The sequence below is a fragment of the Crocodylus porosus genome, unplaced genomic scaffold, assembly GCF_001723895.1.
Source record: "Crocodylus porosus isolate Cpor-Errol unplaced genomic scaffold, CroPor_comp1, whole genome shotgun sequence".
Classification (NCBI taxonomy): Eukaryota; Metazoa; Chordata; order Crocodylia; family Crocodylidae; genus Crocodylus; species Crocodylus porosus.
Window position 1 is genome coordinate 13937193 of NW_017728932.1, and position 24900 is coordinate 13962092.

Below are 24900 nucleotides of genomic sequence, written 5' to 3' on the forward strand. Positions count from 1 at the left end.
GGGGCTTAAACAAATCCTGTTCACCTAATGTTCTGCCGAATGCTCTTTGCTTGTTGACTTCCATCATTCATTGACTTCAGAATCAGCTGCATTTTCATAATTGTCTAGGTACAGCGCATAAAGCTCCATGAGATGCTTTCATATGGAAAATGCTCCTGAATAGGTATATATTGCCATTACTAAGAGAATTCTGGGCATTCGGTCAGCCCTGTGTGAACTATCAATCAGTGCATGCATCGCTGACAGAACCCAAAGTTCTGATTTAATGAATTTTAAAATTATGGAGTATTGGCCCCCAAAATTGATTACACGGTCAGTTGTCTCTGGAGAAGTCTGAAATATCCAGTTTCTGCAGCTCATACAGACAATCTCTCATTAATCATTGATTTTTGTTTTCCTTTCTGGAGAAGCTCAATTCCCTGGAGGGTTGCTAGTTAGAATTTTATTTAAAAAGTCTGACTCAGTCATTCTCTTACTGACTGAGATTTCTGTATTTATGAGAGATGTGCTTATAGGGTTCCAGTGGCTCTGCCCCGTCCCTATGATGGTTGGATGGAATAGTGGAGGAGATGGATGTCTGCAGCCTATCCCTTGAGTTTGAGGGTGTGGAGTGAATATCATTTTACCAGTTTTTCTTAGTTTCCTGCTGAGAATGAAATTACTTACATTTCATGTTGGGACGGGTGAAATTCACCTTTAGTGCCTTAGAGTAGAGATTTTAATTGAGTAAGGGCCTCTCTGCACATTACACTTATGCCTCAATTAAAGCATTAATCAAGGCATAAATGGCAAAGTTGCTACACGCGCACCCAGTTTAAGGGGTCTTAAAATGGCAAACCAGCCGTAAAAATGTTCCACATATAATGTGGAATGTTTCTTGCCTGGTTTGTATGGCACCTTAAATTGAATGTGTGGCAGGTCCCGGGCTGCCCCAGGGCAAGAACCAACAGTCAGGTGATTATCAACCCTGGCCCCACAAGTGCACTGGGTCGTGCTGGGCGGCAGGCACTTGCCTTTCAACATGTTGGTGGAGGGGACAGTAGAAAAGGCATGACTGGGATCCAACTCCCTATTCCGCAATTGTGCATCATGCTGTGCATCTGTGGCGTGGCAGGAGGCACTATTGTTGGGATCAGAGAGCCTTTAAATGTCATGCGCCTACTTGCTGACTAAAGCCTTCAGGATCATGCCTTTAATCCTAGCTGATTACCTGTGTTCTCTGATTAATGTTTAGGTTATTTTGTAAAATATATTAATTATATATTATTAATATATAATTAGTTGCTTACCTTTTTATGGACAGCTCCACTTTTATTTATTTTTTTACAGAATTATATCACAGATGTGCTTGAGTAGGTCTAAGGATCGTATAGTCTTAACTACCCAGTCTTATTCTTCCTGTTCCAGGTAAAAGTTTTGTCAGGCCTTCAGGTCAAATCATTTTGTCATTATATTTTTACTTAAAATATAATCACAGATGAAATAGGAAAATGGATTGTACCAGGATGGAGGTGAGTGCTGGAGGATGAGCTTCAGGGTTGCCAACCCAACTTTTTTTTTTTACTAAGAGTCTGCAAACTCTTTACTGACATGTTTTACATGATCTAAATATAATGATATAAGTCTTCTGCCAGGCCCTGGATGGCAGTAAAAAAGACCAGGTTCAAATTCAGGGTTTTAACACCAACCATAGGAAAAAAAACAAAACAACAACAACAAAAACCAAGTTTTGTTAAAGGTTGTCTGCAAAAAGTTTTCAGATTGTTAGTAAAAAAAAAAAAAACCAAACCCCACCCTGTTCTTGGGTTGGCAACCCTGCTTGACTGCAGCAGTGGTTTTACAGAGTGCTGCCTCCACCCCAGGGGTCCCCTTGTCATCTCCACATCCTGATACCCCTGATTGTACCCTGGTGCCCCTTCCAGATCACCACCCAGCCTTACCTCTACTAACCCCACTGCCTTTATCCCTGCACAGACACCTGGCCCTACAGCACCATCTAAGCTGCACCACTCCATCACTGTTTTGCCCAGGACCACATGGCCCTGCCTATCTGATGGTGAGCGGTATTAGAGGCAGGTGATGGGACACAGCTGCTGGAGCAGCCCATGGCTGAGAGGAAGAGGGGGCTACAGAGGCTGCTTGGGCATCAAAGTCTTGAGGGGAGTCATCTGTGAAGGCTGCTGAGTAGGGATGTGTGAAATGGGCCATATTTGATTCAGATTTGGTCCGAATCAGGCATAGTGATTCAAGTTGTTGATTTGAATCACTACCCCAATTCGATTCATGCGAATCTGAAGATTCAATGCTGATTCAGAGAATCAGCGACTTGGCCATAGACACAGCTTTAAATGTTTTTACTACCCCCCCCCCCCCCTTACTCCTGTGGGACACTCCTTCTGTCGCAGCATTCACGAGCCGCCTGGTACCTTGAGGTATGTAGAAAAACCATTTAAAGCTGTGTCTATGCCTGAATCGCCAAATCTTTCTGAATCTCTCCAAATTGATTCGGAAGGTTCCGATTTTGATTCAGAGTGATTAAAGGGTCTCCCAATTCGATTTGGATTCAGAGAATCTGAATCGAATCAGCGACCAAAACTTCGCACAGCCCTAGTGCTGAGCTGTGCTCCCGCTTAGACACCAAGTGGCTGTGTTCAGATGATGGATCTTGAGCCGAGCTCACAGTTGCTTACCTTTTTTATGGACAGCTCCATTTTTATTTATTTATTTACAGAATTTAGATAGGCATTTTTAGTCTTGTTTTGGGTTGGGTTTTTTTTTACAGACTGTCTATAATTGTGCAGACAGGTGGCAACCTCAGTGGGAGTGGGTGTGGAGAGGAGCTCTAATGAACAATAAATTGGAAAGGTTTGGTGTGCCTCAGAAAAGCACCCAAGTCATAACTGCTACAAGGAGCCAAAAGTGTCAAACATAGGAACTGGAAGAAGCATAGAATGGAGCATACATGGAAATGATGAGAAAGGGTAGAAAAGATGAGACCAGGGAGTTTGAACTGCCCTGATAAATCCCTTTGAAATGAAGATACATAACTGAAGGAGGCAGGAAACCAGTTAAGGGTCTTGAGGAAGGGAGTAATGTAGTTGGAGCAACAGAGAAAAGAAAATGTGTCAACATTGTACGAGTGTGAGCTCAGCTACTTGGTTTGTGGGAATAATTATTGCATTTACACAGGCCAGTTATTGAAGAGGTGGAGTCATAGAAATTTTGCTCAGCTGAGGTAGAGACAAGAACCCTTTCCTTTTGTTTTTCCGTTTTTATTTTTTACGTCTCTTAAGTGAGTTAAAAGAATTTCACTCATACTTCCCACAGGTGCTTCTCTCCTATTATTTTGTTCACGTCTTTTAATGAATTGAATATAAATTGTTCAGCGAGACTCGCATAGGAAAGCAGCAATCACTGAATGGACCCCAACTGTGGAACTACAATTTTCATGAATGAGGCTCATAATTTTCAGCAAATCCTGTATAAATGTGTAATGCTAAGCTTAATGCTGCCTGCATTTGTTCTGTGTCCAAGATATTTGATGAAAGTACACAAAATTAACATGAAAAGCTCTATTTACAAAGCAGGGATTTAAAAGGAATGCCTAGGATCCAAGAAGCCTGGCATGCCTAAAATGGCCAAATTGAGACAGCAGCCTTAACTTAAACCTCCAGGGGGCAAAGCGTGTGTTTAACATATTTAACATCTGCCCTCATATTTCTAGAAACACATAGCAATGTAAGTCTGCACAGTATAATATTTAGACAGGACAGGGACCATCTGCCTACCTCTGAGAAGCAGAGGAGGCATGTATTACTACAAATGGCAAAAGACAGATGTATTTACACCTACATGGTCAGCACCTTTAAGCAGCGCTTCAAGGAAACAAGGCGCTCTTTGGGAGCAGCTGCTTAACCTTGTGATTGCGCAGCGATCAGAACAGGAGAAATTGCATGAAATCAGTTGGATTTGATCATTCCTGTACAATGGCCTTCAGAACAGATTCCTTGTATTTTTGCAGTTGCTTTTCAAGACTCAGGACTTCATTCTGCTACAATACGATTCCAGGCGTGAAAAAGAAAGCAAGACTAAAGCAGTAACAGAACTCCTAGTGTGGGATTTTCCTTGGTTGTTAGATTTTCCCCTTTTCCTTTAAAATCCTACAACAAAAGTTCACAGATGTTTGGTTTAATTATTTGCATTAAGCGAATACTGAAGTTTTTTGGTTTTTTCCTTTCTGATTTTACCCCAAACAAGATGTTTATTTTTCCATGCAAAAAGATTAATTGTGGCCATTAGTATTATCTATCTCACATTAAATTGCCAGAATACGTTGCCCTTCTTGACAAGAGGGGAGTAGTAAACTTGAAGAACAGCTTCATACTAACCCCGTGGGAATGAAAGCAGAATCAGGAGATGAGTCATTACCGTGTTTATCACTGATGCATTTTTTTGTCAAATAAACATGCAGAACTCAGAGCGTTTTCTGATCATTCATGAATGCAGGTTATGCCTGTAGTGTTAACTATTGCAGGCTCAGCTTACTACAAAATATAGCTTCCCTCATTACTCATGGCTGTTGTTTCTTTGGTCCCCCTCCTTGCCTTCCCTTTTCAGTTCTCCCTACCTCCTGCCTGTTCTCCATCTCCATTTCCATGTCTCTTGCCCCTGCATATCGTAGCCTGTCTCATTTCCCATTAGTTTGTCCTCTCCGCCTTTTCTGAGCAACAGACAAGGTTTCCCAAAGAGAATAATAAGGAAGGAGTGGAAATGATTTTGTGGGTGAGGTGTAGGACTGGGGGCTGGTGTATCTAAGTTCGGTAAGTTGCTGATCTTCTGTGCCTCAGTTTCCCTCTTGACTTAGAAACAGTCATTTTGACTCTCCTCATAAGAGTGTCACGCAGGTAATTCATGACGTTTTTACAAAGTTCTTGTAGATCCCAAAAGGGACAATTCCATTTAAAGGCAAAAAGGATTGTTATTGCTTAATGTTATTCAGGAATGAAATAGAAAACGAGATGATCAGTTTTTATGTTTGTTTAAAAAAAATAAAGGGCAATGTTTGAATATAATTGTCAGAAGAAAGCTTTTTTTTTTGCAGTTGACATCCTCTAAGCATGCCCTGTGTCAGTTGAGTAAACTATTTCGTTCCTAGTCATAAGACTATAGAAAAATAGATGAGGTGTAATAGGAAAGGGAGAAATAAATGATAAAGAAATTGCTAAAGAGAAAAAAAAAACCTCTTGTAAATGTTTGCTATTCTGACAGCAGCATTTATTTTTACTTTCTCGAGGGATGGTCATTTATGGTGGTATCATACTTCAGTCTCAAATAGAATATAACTACTTTGAAACCCCAAGATGTCTATTTCTTTAGTAGTCTCTTGCCAAAACAAAGACTTACAATGTTTCTTACAAGAGCGGGAACAAATCTGATTTTTTCCCCCTGAAAGGTTTAGCTAGAAAGTTTATATACATGAAACCCTATCCCTTCTCCCTCCCCTCGCTTTTCTTTTTTACAAGGAGAGGGAGAAGTAGATGAAGTCTCTGATGTTGAATCAGGCTGAGATTTTTATCATTTTAATGTTTCCCATCGCATGTACTATTTGTTCAGAAAATCATTGATATCCGTTTGATGTATTTTGACTCTGAAGAGCTTAATTTATCCCAGTTTTGATTACTGATGCGAACAAAAATGAGGAGAGCAATGTCATAATCCAGTTTAGTAGGCAGCAGCAACTCAAAATATCCACAAATTAAAACTCAATCTTAGTGAAAAGATCAGTTTGTCTGGATCTTTATGGAAAACTTTCTGCTTTGGGCACATTTCTTACACATGCTTATAGATGATTTTTAAGAGCTGAGTTCTAAAGAGGCAATACTAATTCTTTATAGTTTGCATGAGTTAATATATATATTGCATTTTGCCCAGCTGTTGCTGTGTTTTATAAAAGGATCCTAGATTAAGAGAGAGACATGGCCATGGGAAGTTTAGGGTAGAATAGAAATTGATGGGTTTATTAAGTTCTTAAATAGTTTTTTCAACATGCTAAGTGGTTTGGGATTTCCTTACTATCAGCTTTAAAATTGGGTGAGAAACTAAAAATACTGTTGGGATTTTGAATCCTCATCACCTTGATTTGGTAGCTTTCCACAGGAAAGCAATGTTGTAAACCATCTCAGACATGCACTATGGTATTAGAGTCACCAGAATGTAGAATTTGAGTAACGGGGTTTTTTTGCCTTGACATTGGTGTGTTATTGTCACCATGCATAGCCATCCGGTGCTGCCTGTCCAAGGATGGGTTATCATGAAATTTGTACGTTGTCTTTTTTTATTAACACACCAACCATGATACACGAAAGAGATCATGAAACACGTTCAGCTGCTTGGTTGTATAAAAGATCACAGAATTGAATTGTAATCTTAGGAAACAGAAGGAGACCTGGCTAAACTGCTGTGCTATCTCAAGTATACCAGCTCTATATTAAGGGTGTAAGCTCCTGGTCTGAACTGTAACTGCGTTTTCTCTTAGCAGTACAAAAATTCTTATCTCCATTGAAAATGCCCCCTTTGGGATAAATCTGTCTTGGTCATTTTATTTTGCGTTTTTCCCCCTTTAAATGCAACAGCAGGTTTGGTGATTAAAAACATTTTGCATGATAAGACATTACATTTAATAATAATTTGTTCTATTATTTTCAAACGTGTGTTTAATTTTAGAATGTCCCTGTGATCTCGGGTAAGTGTTCTCTTCCCTGTTTTTACAGAAGGAGAAACTGAGGCAGAGAAGTAAAATGATTTGCCAAGGGTAAAAGACAGGAATCAGTGTTATAGCCAAGATTTACAGCTCAAAAATTCCTGGTTCCCAGTCTCACAATTCAACCACCAGCTTTTGGTTCGTCTGATGTAAGCCAGACAGATCCTAGGCTGTTGAGTACTTTAATAATGGCTTACGTACGGTAATGGATAGTTCAGTTATAGGTTAAAGAGTTAAGTACGCCACCACTTTGTTACTCTTCAGGTGAATACTTGGAATGGATTTCTAATCTTAACTTGCTGTCTATATTAGGGATCAGTTTATGCAATATAATTGGATGTTGGCATCTTTGCTATATAGTTTGGTGGGTCCTGAAATGGAGCTCCTTCTACTCTACCAGACCTTTACGTGGGACTGGGACCAAACTGTATATGTAAATGAATATAGTCAATGAACAGACCAGTTATTACACATAGAAAGCTGCAGATTTTGCAAAACCTGTAACTTGGCTTTTGGCCTCCAAAACTTAAACCTGCCCTGCCGTCGCTGGAAAATGGTTTGACACATAAATAAGTTGTGATGATCTTGGCAATATAGGTCTTTATGTCTTCAGATCCATAACCATGCACATCGAAAGTTTTAGTATTCTTAACCTCGACATAACTGCTTGCCTGTGTTCAGTACTTCTGCTCTCATGTCAAATTGACTTCACCTGCTCTGTCTGCGTATCGTTGATATAAGTATATGGCTAAGCACCTACTTCTTGTCCTTGTGATAGACCTCTGGTTTCATTTCCAAGGTGTAGGAACACATCAGGACACATTTGCATTTCAAAAATATGTATTCCAGCAATGACACAGGCAGTGCAAGTGCCCCAAAGAAGAATGAGAGAATCAGTGAACCTAGAACAGGCTGAAAATTTGACTTCCTTCTACACTAATATCATATTGTGATTGCTTGTCAGGGTGCTTTATACGCCAGCAAAAATGCCCACTATAAATTGGTGGGGGGACATACGCTTTTAAAAACTATACACTATGGCAAATAGTTCTTAAAACAGATGTTGTGATGATATAGACAGAAATTAGCCACACTCACTAAGATACTGCATCGGTATTATTTTTTGTATTGGATGATTTTGAAATCAGGTGCACTTAAAATCAGTGCTTCCTTTCTTTGCAGATGAGGTTCTTTGGGTAAATCTGATCTCTTTTATCTGACCAATTCAAATAGTTGGAAAAAATTCTTCTTTGGAAGCTTTCGGGTATAAAAACCCAAGGAAGCTTCTGCAGTTAGTGTGTGCGCTTCCTGGATGGAGTAGTAAATTCTTGGCTGCATTTCAAATTAGCTTGTCAGGAGTCCACCCCCGACATATTATACCACTATTATGCATTTTCATTTCTTATATTGTATTTTTTTTTGTAGTGGGGGAAAAAGGGGATTCTGTCTAATGAACTTGCTGTTGTATCCAAAATTAATATGGTTTAGGACAGACCTCTCTGTGGCATATTTGTTTTGCAACTCCTGTCGGTAGGTTTGCAATATCTCCTGACAAGCCCTTGCACATCTATCTCTGTTGATGCTAATTTACTTTGTCTGCTGCTCCTTTTGACGTTGACACCTTTTCAAGGCACTTGACTGTGCATTTCCTCTATAGTGCCTCTTAGGAGGCACAGCCAGAGTATTTTAGGAAGGAAGATTATATACTGCATCTAACTTTTTCAAAACATATCACCTATTTAAACACTTCTGGCAGCAGATGGATACTGTTATCACAGCATTTGCTGCCTAAAGATGTGCTTCTGTGGGTTGTCCCGATGCTGTCCGTGGGAGTGCTCACGTGAGTGCACAGAGGATCTGGCCCTCGTCAGCATGGTGGTTGCATTCGAGTCCTCCATGCTTCCCAGGGCACCGCAAAGAGTTATGGAAACGATTTTATTTACCTTTTTAACTTAAATCTTAATAGCGTGCTTTGCTCTGTACTTGCTGATAATGAGTTTTCATCTAATTTCTGTGCATTTTTCCCCCTTACGTGAAGACCTTACCTGTTTGGAGCAGGATGTTTTTCTATAAAAGCTCCATGGTGAGTCCGCAGTTCAATCCCAGCATGCCTATAATTCATTTGCCATACTCACTGAAAGTCACTTTCTGTTCAGTTTGGTTTTTGTACTGCATGAGCTGATCCATAGGTGGAAGCACTGCATAGTCATCATCAATTTGTAATCTGCGGATGAATATTTGCCATTAAGCGTTTGAGAAACAAATGCCTTGCTCTTCCCTGTCAGGGGAAACTGCTTTTTTTTTTTTTTTTTTTTTTTAAGTAGCAGAGAAGTGGGAAGAAATCATAATATCCATTTAGGCAAAGGCCACTTCAAATTTTTGTTGTAAAATGTGATGTCTATTTACTTATTGAAACAGCCTTCCCTCATTTGTTTCTGACCTTAAGTAAGGAAGCTGCTCAAGGGGAGGGGGGGGAAAAAAAGTAGTCAATATAGACTCCTCTGTAGTAAGATAAATTAGATATCAACAACATTTTGTACCAAGGGAAATTAAATGGAATTAAATTGAATAAGCATTTCCCACTTGAGAAACCACTTTTAATGATGAAATATTTTAAAGAACACTAAATAAACCGACATTCCTAAGTGCTTCTTACATGCTGTCCCTTAATAATCAGCAATTTTTCAATAATAGAGTATAATGTTTCGTATCGTCCCAGGCAACTTAAAAACATGGGAAGTAAATAGAAGCATTAAAATAATCTTGTGGGCAAGGTTCTTACGGTAGATATGATATCTTTTATTAGACCAACTGAATAGTTGGAAAAAATGTTCTTTGCAAACTTTGAGACTCAAGCACCCTTCTTGAGGCATAGGGAGACTCTGCTGGTGGTACATGTTCTCCAAGGGAGAAAAGAAATGTTTCAGTATAAGAGTATCAGTCACAAATATGGGGTTTTGTAATGTCCTGGTCACTTCATTGTGAAAAGGGTATGATTGGGTAGGCATGGGTTTGGGCAAGTAGAATGGGAAGCTCTTAGGACGAATGTGCAAAGAAACGCGTAGAGAATATGTCCCGTGTCCTGTGTTAGGATCTGCAACTCTCCTGACCGCTAATGAGATACCTCCAGGCATGTCTTGTCTGTTGAGATTGCTGCACCTGTATCTGTGCTCGGTAGGCGGGTGGCATATAAGGAGCCTTGTCGGTGTGCAGAATTCTTAAGAGATGGAAGAGACTTGGCACTGAAAGAATACAAGGAGAACAGGATGGAGATGCTTCTTAATTATGAGACCGAAGGAAATAGGGTAGAATGTCCTTCTATGATGAGTAGTTACTATGTGAGCATTATACTGACGACCCTCCTGCAGCTTTTGCAATTCATTATGTTTTTCCATCTAGTTTAAATAATTTGTACAGAAGCTTCCTGGGAAATAGCAAAAACACTCAACGTACTGACCACTTCTACATAGGTCATTTTTCGTAAATAGCTTGTGTTCGTGTATACAAACTTGCAGAAATTTAGCTCCCTGCGATTCGTTTGTAAGTGTAGGTTTCCATGCAGTTGAGCATTTCACCCCATAGTTATTTTTCCTATTGACCAAAAAAAAAAGTGCTGGAAGAAAACTTTTGAATGCGGATCGTTTAACAAACGGATGCGTCAGAAGCTCAGTTCATAAAACAGGCTCCCGTAGCTTCAACAAAGGCCATCATAGACACTTGTCAACCAGAAATGATTTCAGACTGAAACAAGATTAAAAGGCCTAGATTAAAGAGAGGAATATATGAAATAGACTTTAAAATCGTTGCTCGTCTTTCACAAGACTCTCTTGTGGTCTGTTTGATGCCAGCGTTGCTCACGAGAAAATGGTCTTTACTCGCCTACAGAAAAATTGGGATAAAAAATACACATCGGGGGAGGGCAGAAATATAAAGCATGTTGTTTCCATTAAAGTCTTAATGAGACCTTAAATTATGTAAGCAAAATGAATGGGGATTTGACAGCTTATTGCCTGTTGACTGCAAGAACCTATAATTTTTGTTGTTGTTGGTTTTTCTTTGTTGGTATGTGAATTGGGAACATGATTTCGTTTACTTATTTTAGGCAAAACTCTATAAATTAATGCATTTGCAAAATTTATATTTGAAAAGCTCTGTGTGTATTCTTGAGAGAGGTTCAACATTACAGAGCCCTTCCAAATATAATTGGAAATTTCATATGGTTTTTTTCCTCTTCATACTTTGAGAGCTGTTACTTGCCAAGTTGCCTACTGGTTTTTTGTACATACTGTTTTTCCTTACAAATTAAAATATGCTTACATTTTAGAAAGTTCAGTTGCCCACCAAAGTGCGGTGGGTCTCTTGATGGTATACAATTATCTATTTAGGTAGAAAATATTGTAATAATTTTAATCCATCTTAGTTTGTATTTGACTATGAAAAATAAATATGTACAGGGAAAATTTTAAATCAGCATCACTGTTTAAGATTGTTAGAAAAATTCTGTCATCGTGACCCAGCAAATGCATTATGAAGAAATGATGACCAAGGACTTTGTATTTCATGCAACAATTACTAGTGAAATATGTTGCTTTTTTAAAAAGACAACTTTTAATTTTCCCGTTACGCAACAGAACTGGAAAAATCATGTTTCTTCTCAGAGTCTTCCTAAAGAAATAGTTCATTTATCTGTTGATCAGCTTTTTTCACTTTTTTTATTCCATTTCTATAGCAGATGCTCATGTCTTTTCTCCCAAGTCACGTATATGCCTTATATGCATTTAAATGCACTGCATTTTCTCATTGACCGAGGCCCTGATTCGGGAAAGCACTACTATTGAGCATAGTAATTCAACATGTCTTCAACTTAAAAACTGAAGTCAGTGAGACTTAAAATGTGCTGAAGTGCTGTCCTCAATACAGACATAAGTATGTGCTCATGTACTCCCTGGGAAAAGGACCTAAATTTGCTAAGGAAAAAGAAAGATATATTATGTGCTTTTGACATTTCTGTAACAGGAGAATGCTTAGTTCTTTTTGAGAAGCTTTAGATAGTGAACTCATGCTGAATATTTTCAATTTTAGTTTTATAATAAGTGCGTTGGGGGATAGTTTGAGACTCTTGCCGAGTGGTTAAAACCTTTGACTGGAGAACCAGGAATTGCTCAGGTCCCTATCCAGATTGGTCCCTGTCTCAATAGATGATCTTGGGCGTTTCTCTCTGCCTCGATTTCCCCATATCTAAAAGCAGGTTGTAATTCAGAGTGATCTTGGAAGGATTAATCAATTGTAGCCAAATTATGTTCACTTAGATGTAATTTCCAACTGTATTTGCACTAAGCCAGAGATACTGGATGAATCTGACTTTGAGTAGCTTTGCTATTGATTTCAAATGAAGTAGGCACAAGCCAAATGTTTGTAAAGCACTTAAAGATGTTCTTTATAAGGCACAAAGTCAGGCAAAACTCCCATTAGACTCGAAGCAGGATGTTAAAAATGTTTTCATTACTGTTGTGCTCTTGAAGTCCACAAGCACCAGGGAAGCTCTGCACATGGAGAGAGGGCCTAGCTGGTGACTTTGGGCTCCTGTACATGTGCAAAGAGCCGGCTTCAGTGCACTGGGAACCCAATGTGTCAGAGCAGCCTCAATTAATTGAGTTTGCTGGAGCGCAGAAATGAAAGCGCTCCACTGGACTAGTGTCACATGTTTCACCGTCCCTGCGCTAAAAAACGGTGGCAGGGCGCTTTGAACTAAAGCTCCTTGAATGACTTTTAGTTTAAAGCACACTGGTGCCATTTTTCGGGGCGGGAATGCTGATACACACGGCACTCAGGCACTTTTAATTAGCTTAGCTTGCTAATTAAAGCACCCCCTCCCCCAACACACACCTCCTGGAGCACTTTAAAAGTGCCTACTGTCTTCCCCAGAAACCGAACCAGACCCCCTGGTGGGATTTCTATGGTAGGATCCAAGACTGGAGAATATGCATCATTCCCTGTTGAAGCTTGCAGCAGAGCTTTAGCTGAAAATTAAAATCAGCCCAAAACTGGACTCCGTTTCCATGGTCCTCCCCCCATCCCTCAGTTAAAGGCTGAGAAGCCAGGACCAGCATGGATGAAGGGAGAAAGTTCTGGCCTCTAACAGGACTCTGGGCCTGTAGGATTTGTAGGAAGGGCCTGTTCATTTGAGGGGAGAGAAACTCATCCCAGCATTAAGGTGGGGGGAGTCTCAGGGAGAAAAGAGTCTTTTGGAGATGCGTTACACTTTTGTCCTCTCCTGTTGTATTATTGGCTATATCTTTTGCCTTGCTGCCTATGTACAATGATTTGGGAAGACCTAGATTTAGAAAAGTAAGGTTGTTTTTTTGGGGGGGGTCTGTTCTTTAATTTCTTACATACATTTTGCAACCATCGATCCTGTGGATCATGGTGTACCCGGAAGAGGTCTCTGTGCCCATCACACCAAGACCTTAAGTGTATATGCCTAACCAACAGGGAGGCTGCCCTAGTCCGACCGTCCTCCCTTTAGACTCTCGAGACCGAGTCCAGATGTTCGGTGCCTCGATGGTTGTAGCTTCTGCCAGAGAGCAACAGATTAGAGCTGCTGTCATGGTGATATCTCTTGGCCTTTCTCCACCAAGGAGTACCCATGAGGTAGCGGGGGCTAGGATTTTGAGGCGCCCCATACTCGCCTTGCTCTGGAGGTTGCAACATGGTGGTAATTTATAGGTGCTACCCCAGCAAGAAGCCCCACCACATTGCCAGCAGGCCCTCCAGTTGGATGCAGTTTACGGCTGTACCCAGGACCGTACATCTAATCATCTTTTAATGGGCTAGACCACAATTGTGACTGTATGAGCTTTGTAACCATGAATTTAGTATCTTGTTTCATAAACTTGGCTTCTGCTTTTCAGCTTCACCTTGTTGCATGATATCCCTTTTAGTAAAGAGCATGGTTGAGCATGCTGGAAGTTACCATATTTTAAATATTTATTTAAATTAATTGTTTTTAATAGTGAGGCCAACTTGTCCTTTAATTTCAGGACTCAGAGTAATTTATGAAGTGTTGACAGGTTAAGGGGGAGTAAAGAGCAGAAGTTCACAGTAGAAACAAGTCATTCACCACCTACCTACGCTATTTTTTGCCTTCATACATAGAAGCTTTAGAATATGATCACATCTGTACAACAGTTAGGTTTTCAGGTTTCAGTGAGGGTGGTTAAAAATCACAATTTCATGAAAATATATTTCTCCAATAATAGGGAGTTCTTTAGAAGAAAATAATTTGAGTTGCAATGTATGAATGAAAACTCAAGGGCGTAGTATAACACAGTGGTAAAATTAAAGATTTCACTAATGCAAAACTTTCCAGTATGGATTTGTTGACATCACCACATTTTTTTTTTTTTTTCAAAAATATGTTTAAACCAAATATGATGCACCAGTTGTTGGGGCTTTTTTTTTTTTAACAGCACTAAGTTTGACCACATGAGTAATCATGTTTTACAAGGTCTCCTCTTTGTGTCTACAAAACATCATTCTTGAACAGAAAATGTTTTGGCACTGAAAACCGGCACTTAAATGCATGCTTTGAAAGATGTGTGTTTTAAAGACATGGTGTAAATATAATGTAGTTTATGCCATTTGCTTTAAAGCTGTTTATATTGGTATTTTGACAAACATAATTCTTTGGGAATGGGAGTGGGAAAACCCCTGTAGAAGTTTTAATTTCTTACAGATAGAAAATCAAATTCTGGTTCCAGTGAAAGCATTGTAAATTGAGAACAAAATCCATCTGAAGTCAGTGAAATCACTGCAAATTTGTACCACTGGTAGAATTTGCTCTGGAGTTTAATTTTCTCCTTTGCTTTCTACTGATGTGTGTTTGGTCTCCCAAGACATTTTGTTCATCTCATATTGCACTGTTAAAACATTTGAAATTCTCTGTGAAAGTGTGGACAGGAGGAGATTGATAGAGCTGAATCATGACCATGCTCAGCTTTTGCCTTATATTAACATTCAACAAGTTACTGTCTCACCAGCCCTTCTTCTTTTGTGTTAACGATAGTCATTAATTGACTATAGTACATATCAGTAAGCACCCATACACACATAAGCACATGCATTTACACTTCATTTCTGGAGGACATGCTAACAATACATGAGTAACCTATTAATGCCTCTTTACCGGAAGTTATGGAATTATAAGTAATTATTGATGGAGCGTTTGTTGTGTAAAATCTGGAGAACTCTATTTTTAGAACAAAGACTATTTTTTAAAAAGCTAATCCACCTAGATTGAATGTTATGAAGTGATAGTGCATATTTTAACATTTGAATGCAGGTGGTAATAGTCCACTTGGAAGTAAGGCAATTCACCTTTAGCTGAGAACTTTTTACAACACGGCTTGTTGACCCAGGAATCTATCACTGGATTTGTAAGAGTTGGCTGTATCAAGTGCTTTGTGATGGTTGAGTAAGGAAGTTAGCAATACAAAAAATGATGGTTGAGCCTGACTGAACGCCCACTGAAACCCACCAGTCTTTCCACTGACATCAGATCTTTGGTCAGTGTAACGGGATTACTTTTGAGACTGTTTTCTAACAAAACTTTTGTACATGTGACCGCAGATGTCCTGTGCATCTGACCTGTGGTACGTAGCTTAATTTTTTTCTGTGCCTCAGTTGGCCTATCTGTAAAATAGGCATAATAATACTATACCAGGGTATTAGGAGGCTATGTTCCTAAAGTTTGTAGTCTGATGAAATCATTGCCTGAAAATGCAGTATAAACTATTAAACCTTTTCTCCCAATCTTAATAATGACTAACCTAATTTCTCCCTAAATTTCATTAAAAAACAATAAACTTCTTGGATGAGTTCTTGTTGAAGGTATTTCTTTTCCTCCCCACCTCAATTTAGTGTTAAATATTTAAAACTAGTGGTAATGACAGTCTTTCCAGAGATGACTTCGTTCTCACAACCCTTAAGGGTTTCTTCCCATCATTTTGCCCTTGTTGGGGTAGATGGTAGTACTCAAGCTGCTTTTATTGCCATGAGATGGAGCAAAAGCATGCTTTAAGAAAGCCTGCTGGGGAGCCGGGACTTTGGGAAATTAGAGCCCTTCCCCAATGTGCAGAGAGTTGGGAAATACCAGGTGAGGGAGTTGCATTAGCTGTATTTGCTTGCTCATAGTAACTAATTTTTTTTTTTTTTTTTTTTTTGCATGATGCCGATTTGAAAATTTGTTCTTGTTTAAACATCATTGTTAATTATGGCTGGCTCCTTGCTTCTGGGTCATCCGATCAACTAACAAGTTATTTGTAATTAAAAAAAGAAAAAAAAAAAAGTTGACTAATATTTATCTGGCAAGTGCCATTATAGTTGCACATCAGCTTCAGGTTGTCCGTTATCTTTTGGTTTTCTAATTGTTCTTCTTCTGCCACTTGAACTCATGATAGCTGCATAAGGACATGGTCTTGCTTATGCCTATGGGACTGACAGCCACCTTGTACAAAAAGAAGATGAACAAGAACAGGTACTCTGACAGCAGAGTCAGATCTACTGTGTATTATGCAGCAAGGAAGTAGATGGCTGAAATAAGGAAAGGAGGTGGCAAGACACATGTATCAGTGAAGCAGAATTAAAAGAGAGAAAGATAGGGGGCTGCAGTAGTCAGATGGAGAGGAGGAGAAAGCTGGGACTTGGAAGTAGCATCTCAAACATCCTTTTTGTATTGCAGTTAAATTAGCTGAAAAAATACGCATTGCCCTGAACATGATTTTGAATTAAGCCCGTTTGGGGGCTTATTTAATCCGCTGATTCCTGTGTTCAGTTTTGCCTGTGGAGACTTTCACCTATACAAAATGATAAAAGCACATTTTTAAGGGGCAAAAGAAGGCAATTGAAACATTGGATAACGTGGACCATGAATGTAATTGCATTATCATTGCATCTGCGACATGTGGCGTTCCAGAGGAGAATGTTTCTGAAGCTCATTCGATGCAGTATGTTCAGTTTATTACATAGCATCTGGTTGTATGTTTGTCTCCACTTCCTTCCATCCCCTGCATGATCCTTCCTCCACCCACCCCATTTCTCCCAGTGGTTTCAGTGGAGCTGAAGCCACACCGCTGTCCTACAGAACATGTTACGATTGTTTGTAAGTATCTCCTTTTTTTTTTTTTTAAAATGCAAGAAAATGGCAACCCACGAAAATGATTGAGTGCAAATTTAAGCTTTTGATCCCAAAAGATTGAATAATCAGAGGTGCCAAAATGTTTGCATTCGTTTTGGAAGCTGTTCCTCTTGGTTTCAGGTGTTCGACATTGGGTCTTTCAAAGAGTTTTTAAACAATTCTGCATTATTAGACAGTACTGTTCATCATAAAGCTAATGGATTTGGCATTAAGAAATGCTTATTCAAAAATTCTGCGCCCCCCACAGTCCCAGTTCAGGATTGTGGGACCTCTCGGTCCTTCCAGTTTGAGTGAATGTCCAGTAAGCAACTTCTTGAATGAGTGAAATGCAACTTTGAGAATTGCTTGGTGTTTATTTTACTTTGTTCTTATTTTAAGCAAAGCCAAACCGGCTCCACAGATTTCACCTAGTAAATCCATGGGAGGAGAGTTCTGTGTTGCTGCCGTCTTTGGATCATCGCGATCCTGGTTTGCAAATAATCCAGGCATAAAAAGAGAAAAAGGTTTGTATGTTAGAAAATGCAAAGTTTTTGGTTCTTTGCATGTAACTTGGTGAAAAAAAATTGATGGAGTTGAAGCGGCTTATACTGGACTTATTTGACGAAAAGCTATTTTCGTAGTATTCATGGTAGGTAGTTGGACCTTGTAGCCGATCTCAGTGCTGTTAGTGCTGTGCTGGTTTAGGCAATATGCACTGGAGTTGGCTTTATTGTGGCAACAGCAGACATGGCATTGAACTTGACAGCAAGCAGTTTCACAGCCTAATAGCAGCCTCATTTCAAGGCTGCTGTTGGCTGTCAAAAAATTGACTAGTAGGTGATTGATAGATTTAATCGCCGATTCTTGTGAATGGCAAGGTAATTGCTCTGTAACAAGGCATAATGAGGTGTGAATACCTGTGCACCCTCTGAATCTACATGAACTAGGTATCATGCTTAATGTGACGTAAGCAGCACCCTTAATATTGAGATCAGTGGGAGATGGCACATGGCTCATTCTAGCCACATGATTTAAATAGCGGACTGCATTTGCCCGGCATGTCCTAAGTCATTTGACTCCCTTTTCTGAATGGCTCCTGTGTCTGCTTATTTAGTTCATGAATTAATTTTGCAATAGGATATTGTCTGTCAAATTTCTGGAAATCTTTACAAACCAACGGTGTCAGGGTCATATTATTCGAATGCTTCATGTTAGCTGGGATCAATTGACAATAACTTGAAAGTTGCACAATAAATCAGTTACTTTTCTGCAGTGCTGAAATGACCACAAAGGCACTTGTGAATCTGTTCAGTCCCAGCATGCCTCTGCCCCTTGGCTTGGGAAAGACTCAGCTGCCGTGTTGGGGAGAGATCCACATATTAAGTGATATAGGTTGTAGCTGTGTTGGTCTAAGGACACAGGCAGACAAGGTTCTTTGGGTAAATTTGATATCTTTTATTAGACCAACTGAAATTGTTGGAAAAATTTGGGAAAAATTCTCCTTTGCAAGCTTTTGGGTACAAATGCCTCTGGCTTTTTTACTGTTCATTGCATCCAAGAAGAGCACAGACCAGCTGCAGATGCTTCCTCAGTCTGACGAAAGGTGTTTGTACCGGAGAGCTTGCAAAGAACATTTTTCCAACTATTTGAGTTGGTCTCATAAAAGATATGATATACTCAGCGAACCTTGTCTGCCACATTGTAAGTAACATTTGTTTTCAGAAGTATCTGCAAAAACATGAACTTGGCCGTTTATAACCCCTCCAACACATGACATTGGCAGTGCCTGACCACCCAAACCCACTCCATTCTGGGATATAGTTTTCAAAGCCATAAATGGTAGCTGTAAATGCCAGGGAAGAAACAAGCATGCTCTGTGCTTTTCTTCTCAACCTCTCCAGCGTTTCCCTGCATGGTAGTAATGGTTATGCTGTACCACACATTCATAAAGAAGGCAAATCATTTTTTTAAAATGCAGCAAATCTACTGGAACTATAAATGTTTCCTATAATTCTACTCTGCTATTGTAATAATAAATGTTTTCTATGTCTTGTTTTGAACAGATCAATCGAAGCAATTTGTAGTAGAATCACTGTATATTATCAGCTGTTACGGTACCCTGGTGGAGCATGTCTTGGAACCACGTCCGCTCAGCACTGCTCCAAAGATCAGCGATGATACTCCTCTGGAAATGATGACTTGCCCAAGAGCCAGCTGGACACTGGTTAGGTAGCTCATCCCCTGGAATTTTGTTCTGCTTTTTGTCCTCGTGTTTAATTTAGACCATTATCTTGTAAAGAGCCGAGCTATTCTTGGAGGGCATGAATGAGCTGTGACATCAGCCCTTACAGACTTCAGTAAGAACGGGAGGTGCATGCTAACGTCCAGGTAGTGTGGAGCACCCATCAGGGCTGTAACCTTGCCAAGGACCAAATTCACGTCTTTGGGAATCCAGTGCTAAACTCCCATAGACTGCATTAACACCAGGACTTCAAAAGAGCATAAAACTCCCACTCCCCTCTCTTAACAAACACATTTTATGGACAAGTTTAAAGTTAGCAGTTGATGCGTATGGGAATCGATATATATTGGCGATTTAAAATAATCAAACGATAATTTCGCTTATTTTTAATACTAAAATAAGGCTACTCTTGTTAAGGAAATGCTGAAGTTATGCACTGAAATGTGTGACTGGAGCCTGTGACATGGAGTAAGACATCCTATAAGTAGCTGAAGGCGGCATCTTATCAAGGATTGCTGAAGAAATTGCTCCTGACTTGTGGAATAAAACAAACAGAAATTGATGAGAAGATATTGTCCGTCCTTTTGACATTTTAAAATATTTTTCCATCGATTTTTGTAGGCTCCGATATTCTTTAGTGCTACTCATTCCTGGACTGGACTAATCAATACTTGATTTACCAAGCTATTTAGGAGTGGCCAACCCTAATTAAAATTACAACACAGTCTTCAAGACTATTATTGTTGAAAAGAGCAGGTTGTAATGGAATTGCAAATTCTAATTGGATCAATAGTCCATAACTTTACACAGCACTATTTCACAGTTTTGTAAATGCTCTGTTTCCTTTGCAGAACAGTAGCAACAATGGTATAACAAAGGTGCCCAGGTTCTGTTGTGTTTAATATTAAACAGCGCTAGCGCAACGTACAGTAGTTCTAACATTCATTTACTAACGCATTCTGAATTGCCTTGATTGCTTTTTGTGTTCAGTATACAATGAAAGGAAAAAAGGTCTTGTCCTTTCTTCACCGTCCCTGCAAATTGGTCACACTTTTCAACTGGCTGTGTTTGTATTTCAGCGTATGAGCAAGCTTATTTAAATAATTATAAACATTGTACAAGCTTGTCTAAATAATTGTGTGTGATGACACAGGCACTGATTTACATTCTGTGTAATAGCTTAAATATTAATAGTCTTGTGTTTTTTTTTTTTCCCCAGAACTCCTCAGTGGAATGAACTGCAACCACCATTTAATGCAAACCACCCATTGCTCCTAGCTGCAGATGCAGTACAGTACTATCAGTATCTGCTCGCTGGCTGTAAGTAGCTAAGAACTTGGTCTTGTTTTTTTGGTGTGAATTTAAGTTAAAATAGTAAGTTCCAAAAACAATTTCTTAACCTACAATCTTAAAACAAGATACATTGATTACCAGGGCCTTTTCTTAGGACCATTTTGCAAATAACAGTGACTGCAGGTTTTGTATTCTCCAAAGCATGAATGAAGCGGGGAGAAAATTTAGTCTTCCCAAGATGAAAACTGTAGCTAAATACATCTTAGAAATGTAGTGGCGGTGACTGTGTTGACATTTCTGTTCTGAATTCTTGTTCTAATGAAAATAGGCATTTAATACCGAGCCTTAAAAAATTGCTGCAGGTTAAAACATGGCATAAAAATGATGCCGGGGCTGCAGAGCCCCACGCACCTGTTTGTAGTCTCCCAGCTGGGCTCCAGGCGGCTGCTGGCAGAAACTGCTCGAAGTCCAGGTCGGCTGTGGCGTGCCAAGGAAAATGGCCTTGCATACCAAGCTCTTGCACACGTACTGGGAGCTACCGATCCCTGGGCTAGTGGGTCTTTATTATTATTTTAATTGTTGAGTTTTTTAGAATTAAATCTTGCATGTAATTTTTTAGCCCAAGTTTCTGATACAGACTAATGACTTCCAATTAAGTCTTTAACATGCCTGCATATTTTAAAACGTAAGTTGAATTGTTACTCATTTTGCTTCTCCACATAGGAGTCAGGTGTACGTTTTCATACATCTGGAGGTTAAATTTGTCTTGGTGGGCTTTAATATGTGGGATAAATAACCGGGCACATAAAAGACTGTAAAGTAGAATTCACACTTGTCTTGTAGTGCATGCCAGAAATGATGCTCGAAGTATTTTTTGAGAAGATCAAGTCACCAAAAAATTACAGTAAATCATGAGAGCAGAGTTGATCATTAGAAAATACAGTTTGAAAGAAGATGCAACATCCGGGGAGGGTAGCATGTCTCCATAATGCCTCTTCATGTATACTGCTTCTCCTCCTTAACTGTGAATGTTTGCTTCCAAGCAGTATTAGTTATGGCCCGTTCGAGCTCAGAAGGCCCATGAAGTTAGCATGGCCCAGGCATGCCAACTTCTTTCGTTGGGCAACACGCAAGGGAGTGATTTTCAGCTTCCTGGAGGGAGGAATGAGGAGAGTACCTAAGGTGTCTTGCTGTGGCTGCAGAAAGCATGAGTTTCAGCTGGGTGAAGCCAGAGAAGTCAGGAAAAGCTTTGCAGCGGCACCATCTCGGACTGGAAGGAATTGGTGCAGCAGGAGATTGCTGGGAATATACCATTGGTTTCAGCATGGGATTGCTCTCAGAAAGCAGCTTCCAAATGTATTCAGTGGTAGAGTAATAGGTATGGTTTAATGTCACCTAGAGTCCAGACAGTAAGAAGTGTCAAGCCAAGCCAGGTATTGCAACTGAGATTCATCTCGTGTCACCAGATTTTCAGGGTCCTCTCATTTCTTTCCTCCTCTCTTGTATCCACTTCCCCACATGAATCAGATACTTGCTGGTAGTTCACCTTGTCAGCATTTTTCCTTTTCCCCTGGAGTTTGTCATTGCTAGGATATTTGGCACCAGGATCTTGGAGGCTGCTTCCTTCTGGAAGCCTTTTCAGGGATGTCTGGCCACCTGCTGCACACTGTGTGGGCTCTATCCACCTCATTATGAGGGAACACATCTGTATTGCCCTGTCGGTTTAAGAACATGGCATACGTTTTCTTTTCCTTTGGATAATACAAAACGGGAAGAATGTGACAATGGGGAAACAGCGCATCTCAAAGCTTAATGGACAGGGTGGATAAAGCTAGCATATTACGTGGTTCTAGTAATTAAAAATGCAGAAGGTGAATGTCTGGGTCACAAGATCGTGAGTCTGAAACATAACTAATGAAACCGATTGTAAGAGCAAATTAGATGTATTCCCTCTACCTCTCCAGCTGGTGCATGCATTCTGGAAGCCAAAATATGGGTGAGGCCTACAGGGTTCGAGAATATTTTCTCTCTTTAATTCTTGCCTGGGATAAGACTCACAAAGCTCTATTCTTTTTTAAATTCTATATATCCTGGCCTGTAGTCTGTGTTGTATTTTCTATATGCATTAGTCTTCCGTATTTCAGAGGAACCTGTTTTAATCCTGATGCTTCAAACAGTGTTCCAGCCATCAAGCTCTTTCCCCCTCGTGTCTAGTCTTAAAAACCAGCCCCGAAGGATGGTTGTGGGATTTTCATTTGTTTTACTTGGATCTGTGAATTGAGTGGCACAGACAGCAAACACACTTAGCAGAGTATAATTATGGGAAGACGACAATGCTGCGAATGGAAATAGTAAAGAAGCTGTCCGTCCTGGGAAGAAGAGCAGGAGAGGATGCCGAACTACCTCATAATCCACAAGCAAAACAAATCAAATGCAGACCGATAAACAGAATTGTAGATGCATTATACAGAAAAACCTTCATAAGTGTAAGTCTTGTGTTTTTCTTGGTGCCTCATAAACACAGACCTTAACTTTTCTTACGAATGTAGTACCTCTCTATTTAATGTCCGTTTTCCTGATTTGCAGAGGGATGGCACAAGCCCCAGGCTTGTGAAAAATAGGGCGCATGTAAAATGCAAGCAGTACCGAAATGTTGGGCTTGCTCTTTATATAGGAGCAGATTTCCCCTGAATTAAAAAAGTCTGACTTATTTCAGAGAGGTTTTCCTGAAGTCCACTGTGGGATTCTGCTACACGAAGGCCTCGCTGGCAAAGCATAGATTGTATTGTTAATTTCTGCCCATAATTTATGGGCGAAAACTGAAAAAGTACAGGCTATAATCTAATATTTCTATAAGCCAGGCAGTAGAGTAGATGCATTAATCCAATCCAGGATTGTGATAGCAGACTCGCTCCTGTATATGGTCTGCTGCAGCAGACGTCTTTGGAATTATCTGCTGAAGGTTGCTATGGCGAAGATGACTCAGCTGTAAATTAGTGCTGCTTTTGCAAGAGCAGAAAACAATATAAAACCTTTTCGCGGCCCAAAGAAATTACATTGAAAATGACTTCATAGCAGACCAAAAATACTAATGAACATGGCACACGAATTTGAGGTCTGTTAGCTTGGATTTGTCTGCTTTACAGATTCAAGGAAATAGAGTTAGAGTTTATGAGTTTTGTTTCAAATTAAAGAAAATGGGCAAACTGGATTCTTCCCCCGGCTCCCTTGAAAGATGTGCAGTCGGAAATTTCAGACGCAAGCCATGCGAACGTGGATGCCTAGATTTGGCCGCTGGTCTTTCAGAGTCATTCCTCTTTCACAACCCTGTCAATACAGATAGTTGTAGAAATGCGATTCCTTTAGGAGTAATGTGCCTAAGTGTTGTGCGGCATGACAGAAAAATAGACGGCAGAAAAACAGGTGCAAGCTGCAAAAACACCCAGTGTGTTAGCTGCCGGGTTTCAGCGACTGGAACTTGTATTTTTGTGCGATAGAAGCAGGCTTCTTGCTGGAATTTCAGTCTTTGCAAAGTGTCCAATTTAAATACATTGGTTTGTATTTGAGACAACAGAGCATTGGTGGGTGCATGTTGGTTGCTGTGTAATATTTGTGATATTAAATGTGGAGACAGGTCAGTATTTTTGAATGCCCATGTCTATAATTACCGGTAGGTATTCGGGTCCATACGCAAGCATCCATATACATATTTTGAGGTGGGCAGTACCCCCAGTGAAGTCAATATGAGCTGTGTATGTTCTTTGTTAGGAAAAATCAGGTGGTTTGGTTAGGTAACTAAATGTGGAAGTTGACTTTCTGACTAAGGTGGTATATTTCTACCTCCAATAGCCAGTTGGGGTGAATAACACAGTGAAACTTGAAATAACGACTTCTGTGCGGTCTGATCATGCTGCCGTTCATTTGTTCCACTACCGATACCCTGAGTTCTTCATGTTTTGCATCCCTGCATGCCTTGGTTATTAGATCAAAAAGTACACAAGGGCATTATGTCCCAAAATGAAGAAAAGGTAACATCGTTGCCCTGTAGTCATATAAATTATACCAGTTGTTTTGCTGGAATTAGTGTTTGGAAGAAAGAGCCTCCATTTGCATTGTAAATCTTTTCTGGAAATGCTGTTTTCTTGTGCTATCAATAGTGAATGTGTCTAAATAAGACAGTTGGGAAAGCAGTGGCCCAAGACATGCATCTTTCATGGGGCAAAAAGAGTAGTGTATCTGTAGTCCTCTTCTGCATAGATCGTGCTGTGTAGTGCTTTCAAGGTTAATGCTGTGTGCAGTTATTTAAAAATTATCTATCCAGACTTTCAGAAGTACTTATAGTTTCATAGTTTCATAGTAGCTAGAGTCGGAAGGGACCTAGGTAGATCATCTAGTCCGACCCCCTGCCTTGGCAGGAAAGAGCACCGGGGT

General features: G+C 39.9%; 1 protein-coding gene across 7 annotated transcripts in view; it reads left to right on the top strand.

Annotated features, from left to right (window-relative positions):
* BCAS3 (BCAS3, microtubule associated cell migration factor) overlaps positions 1-24900 on the top strand; it is a 444448-nt gene that overhangs the window by 167262 nt on the left and 252286 nt on the right. For 5 of the 7 annotated variants that reach the window (XM_019545665.1, XM_019545667.1, XM_019545672.1 and 2 more), the window contains exons 17-20: positions 8799-8843; positions 17334-17458; positions 18998-19163; positions 20396-20496. In XM_019545665.1, coding sequence (XP_019401210.1) covers positions 8799-8843; positions 17334-17458; positions 18998-19163; positions 20396-20496 — 437 coding nt within the window. The remainder of the gene's footprint in view (positions 1-8798; positions 8844-17333; positions 17459-18997; positions 19164-20395; positions 20497-24900) is intronic. The other 2 variants (XM_019545666.1, XM_019545668.1) reach the window with 1 other exon arrangement.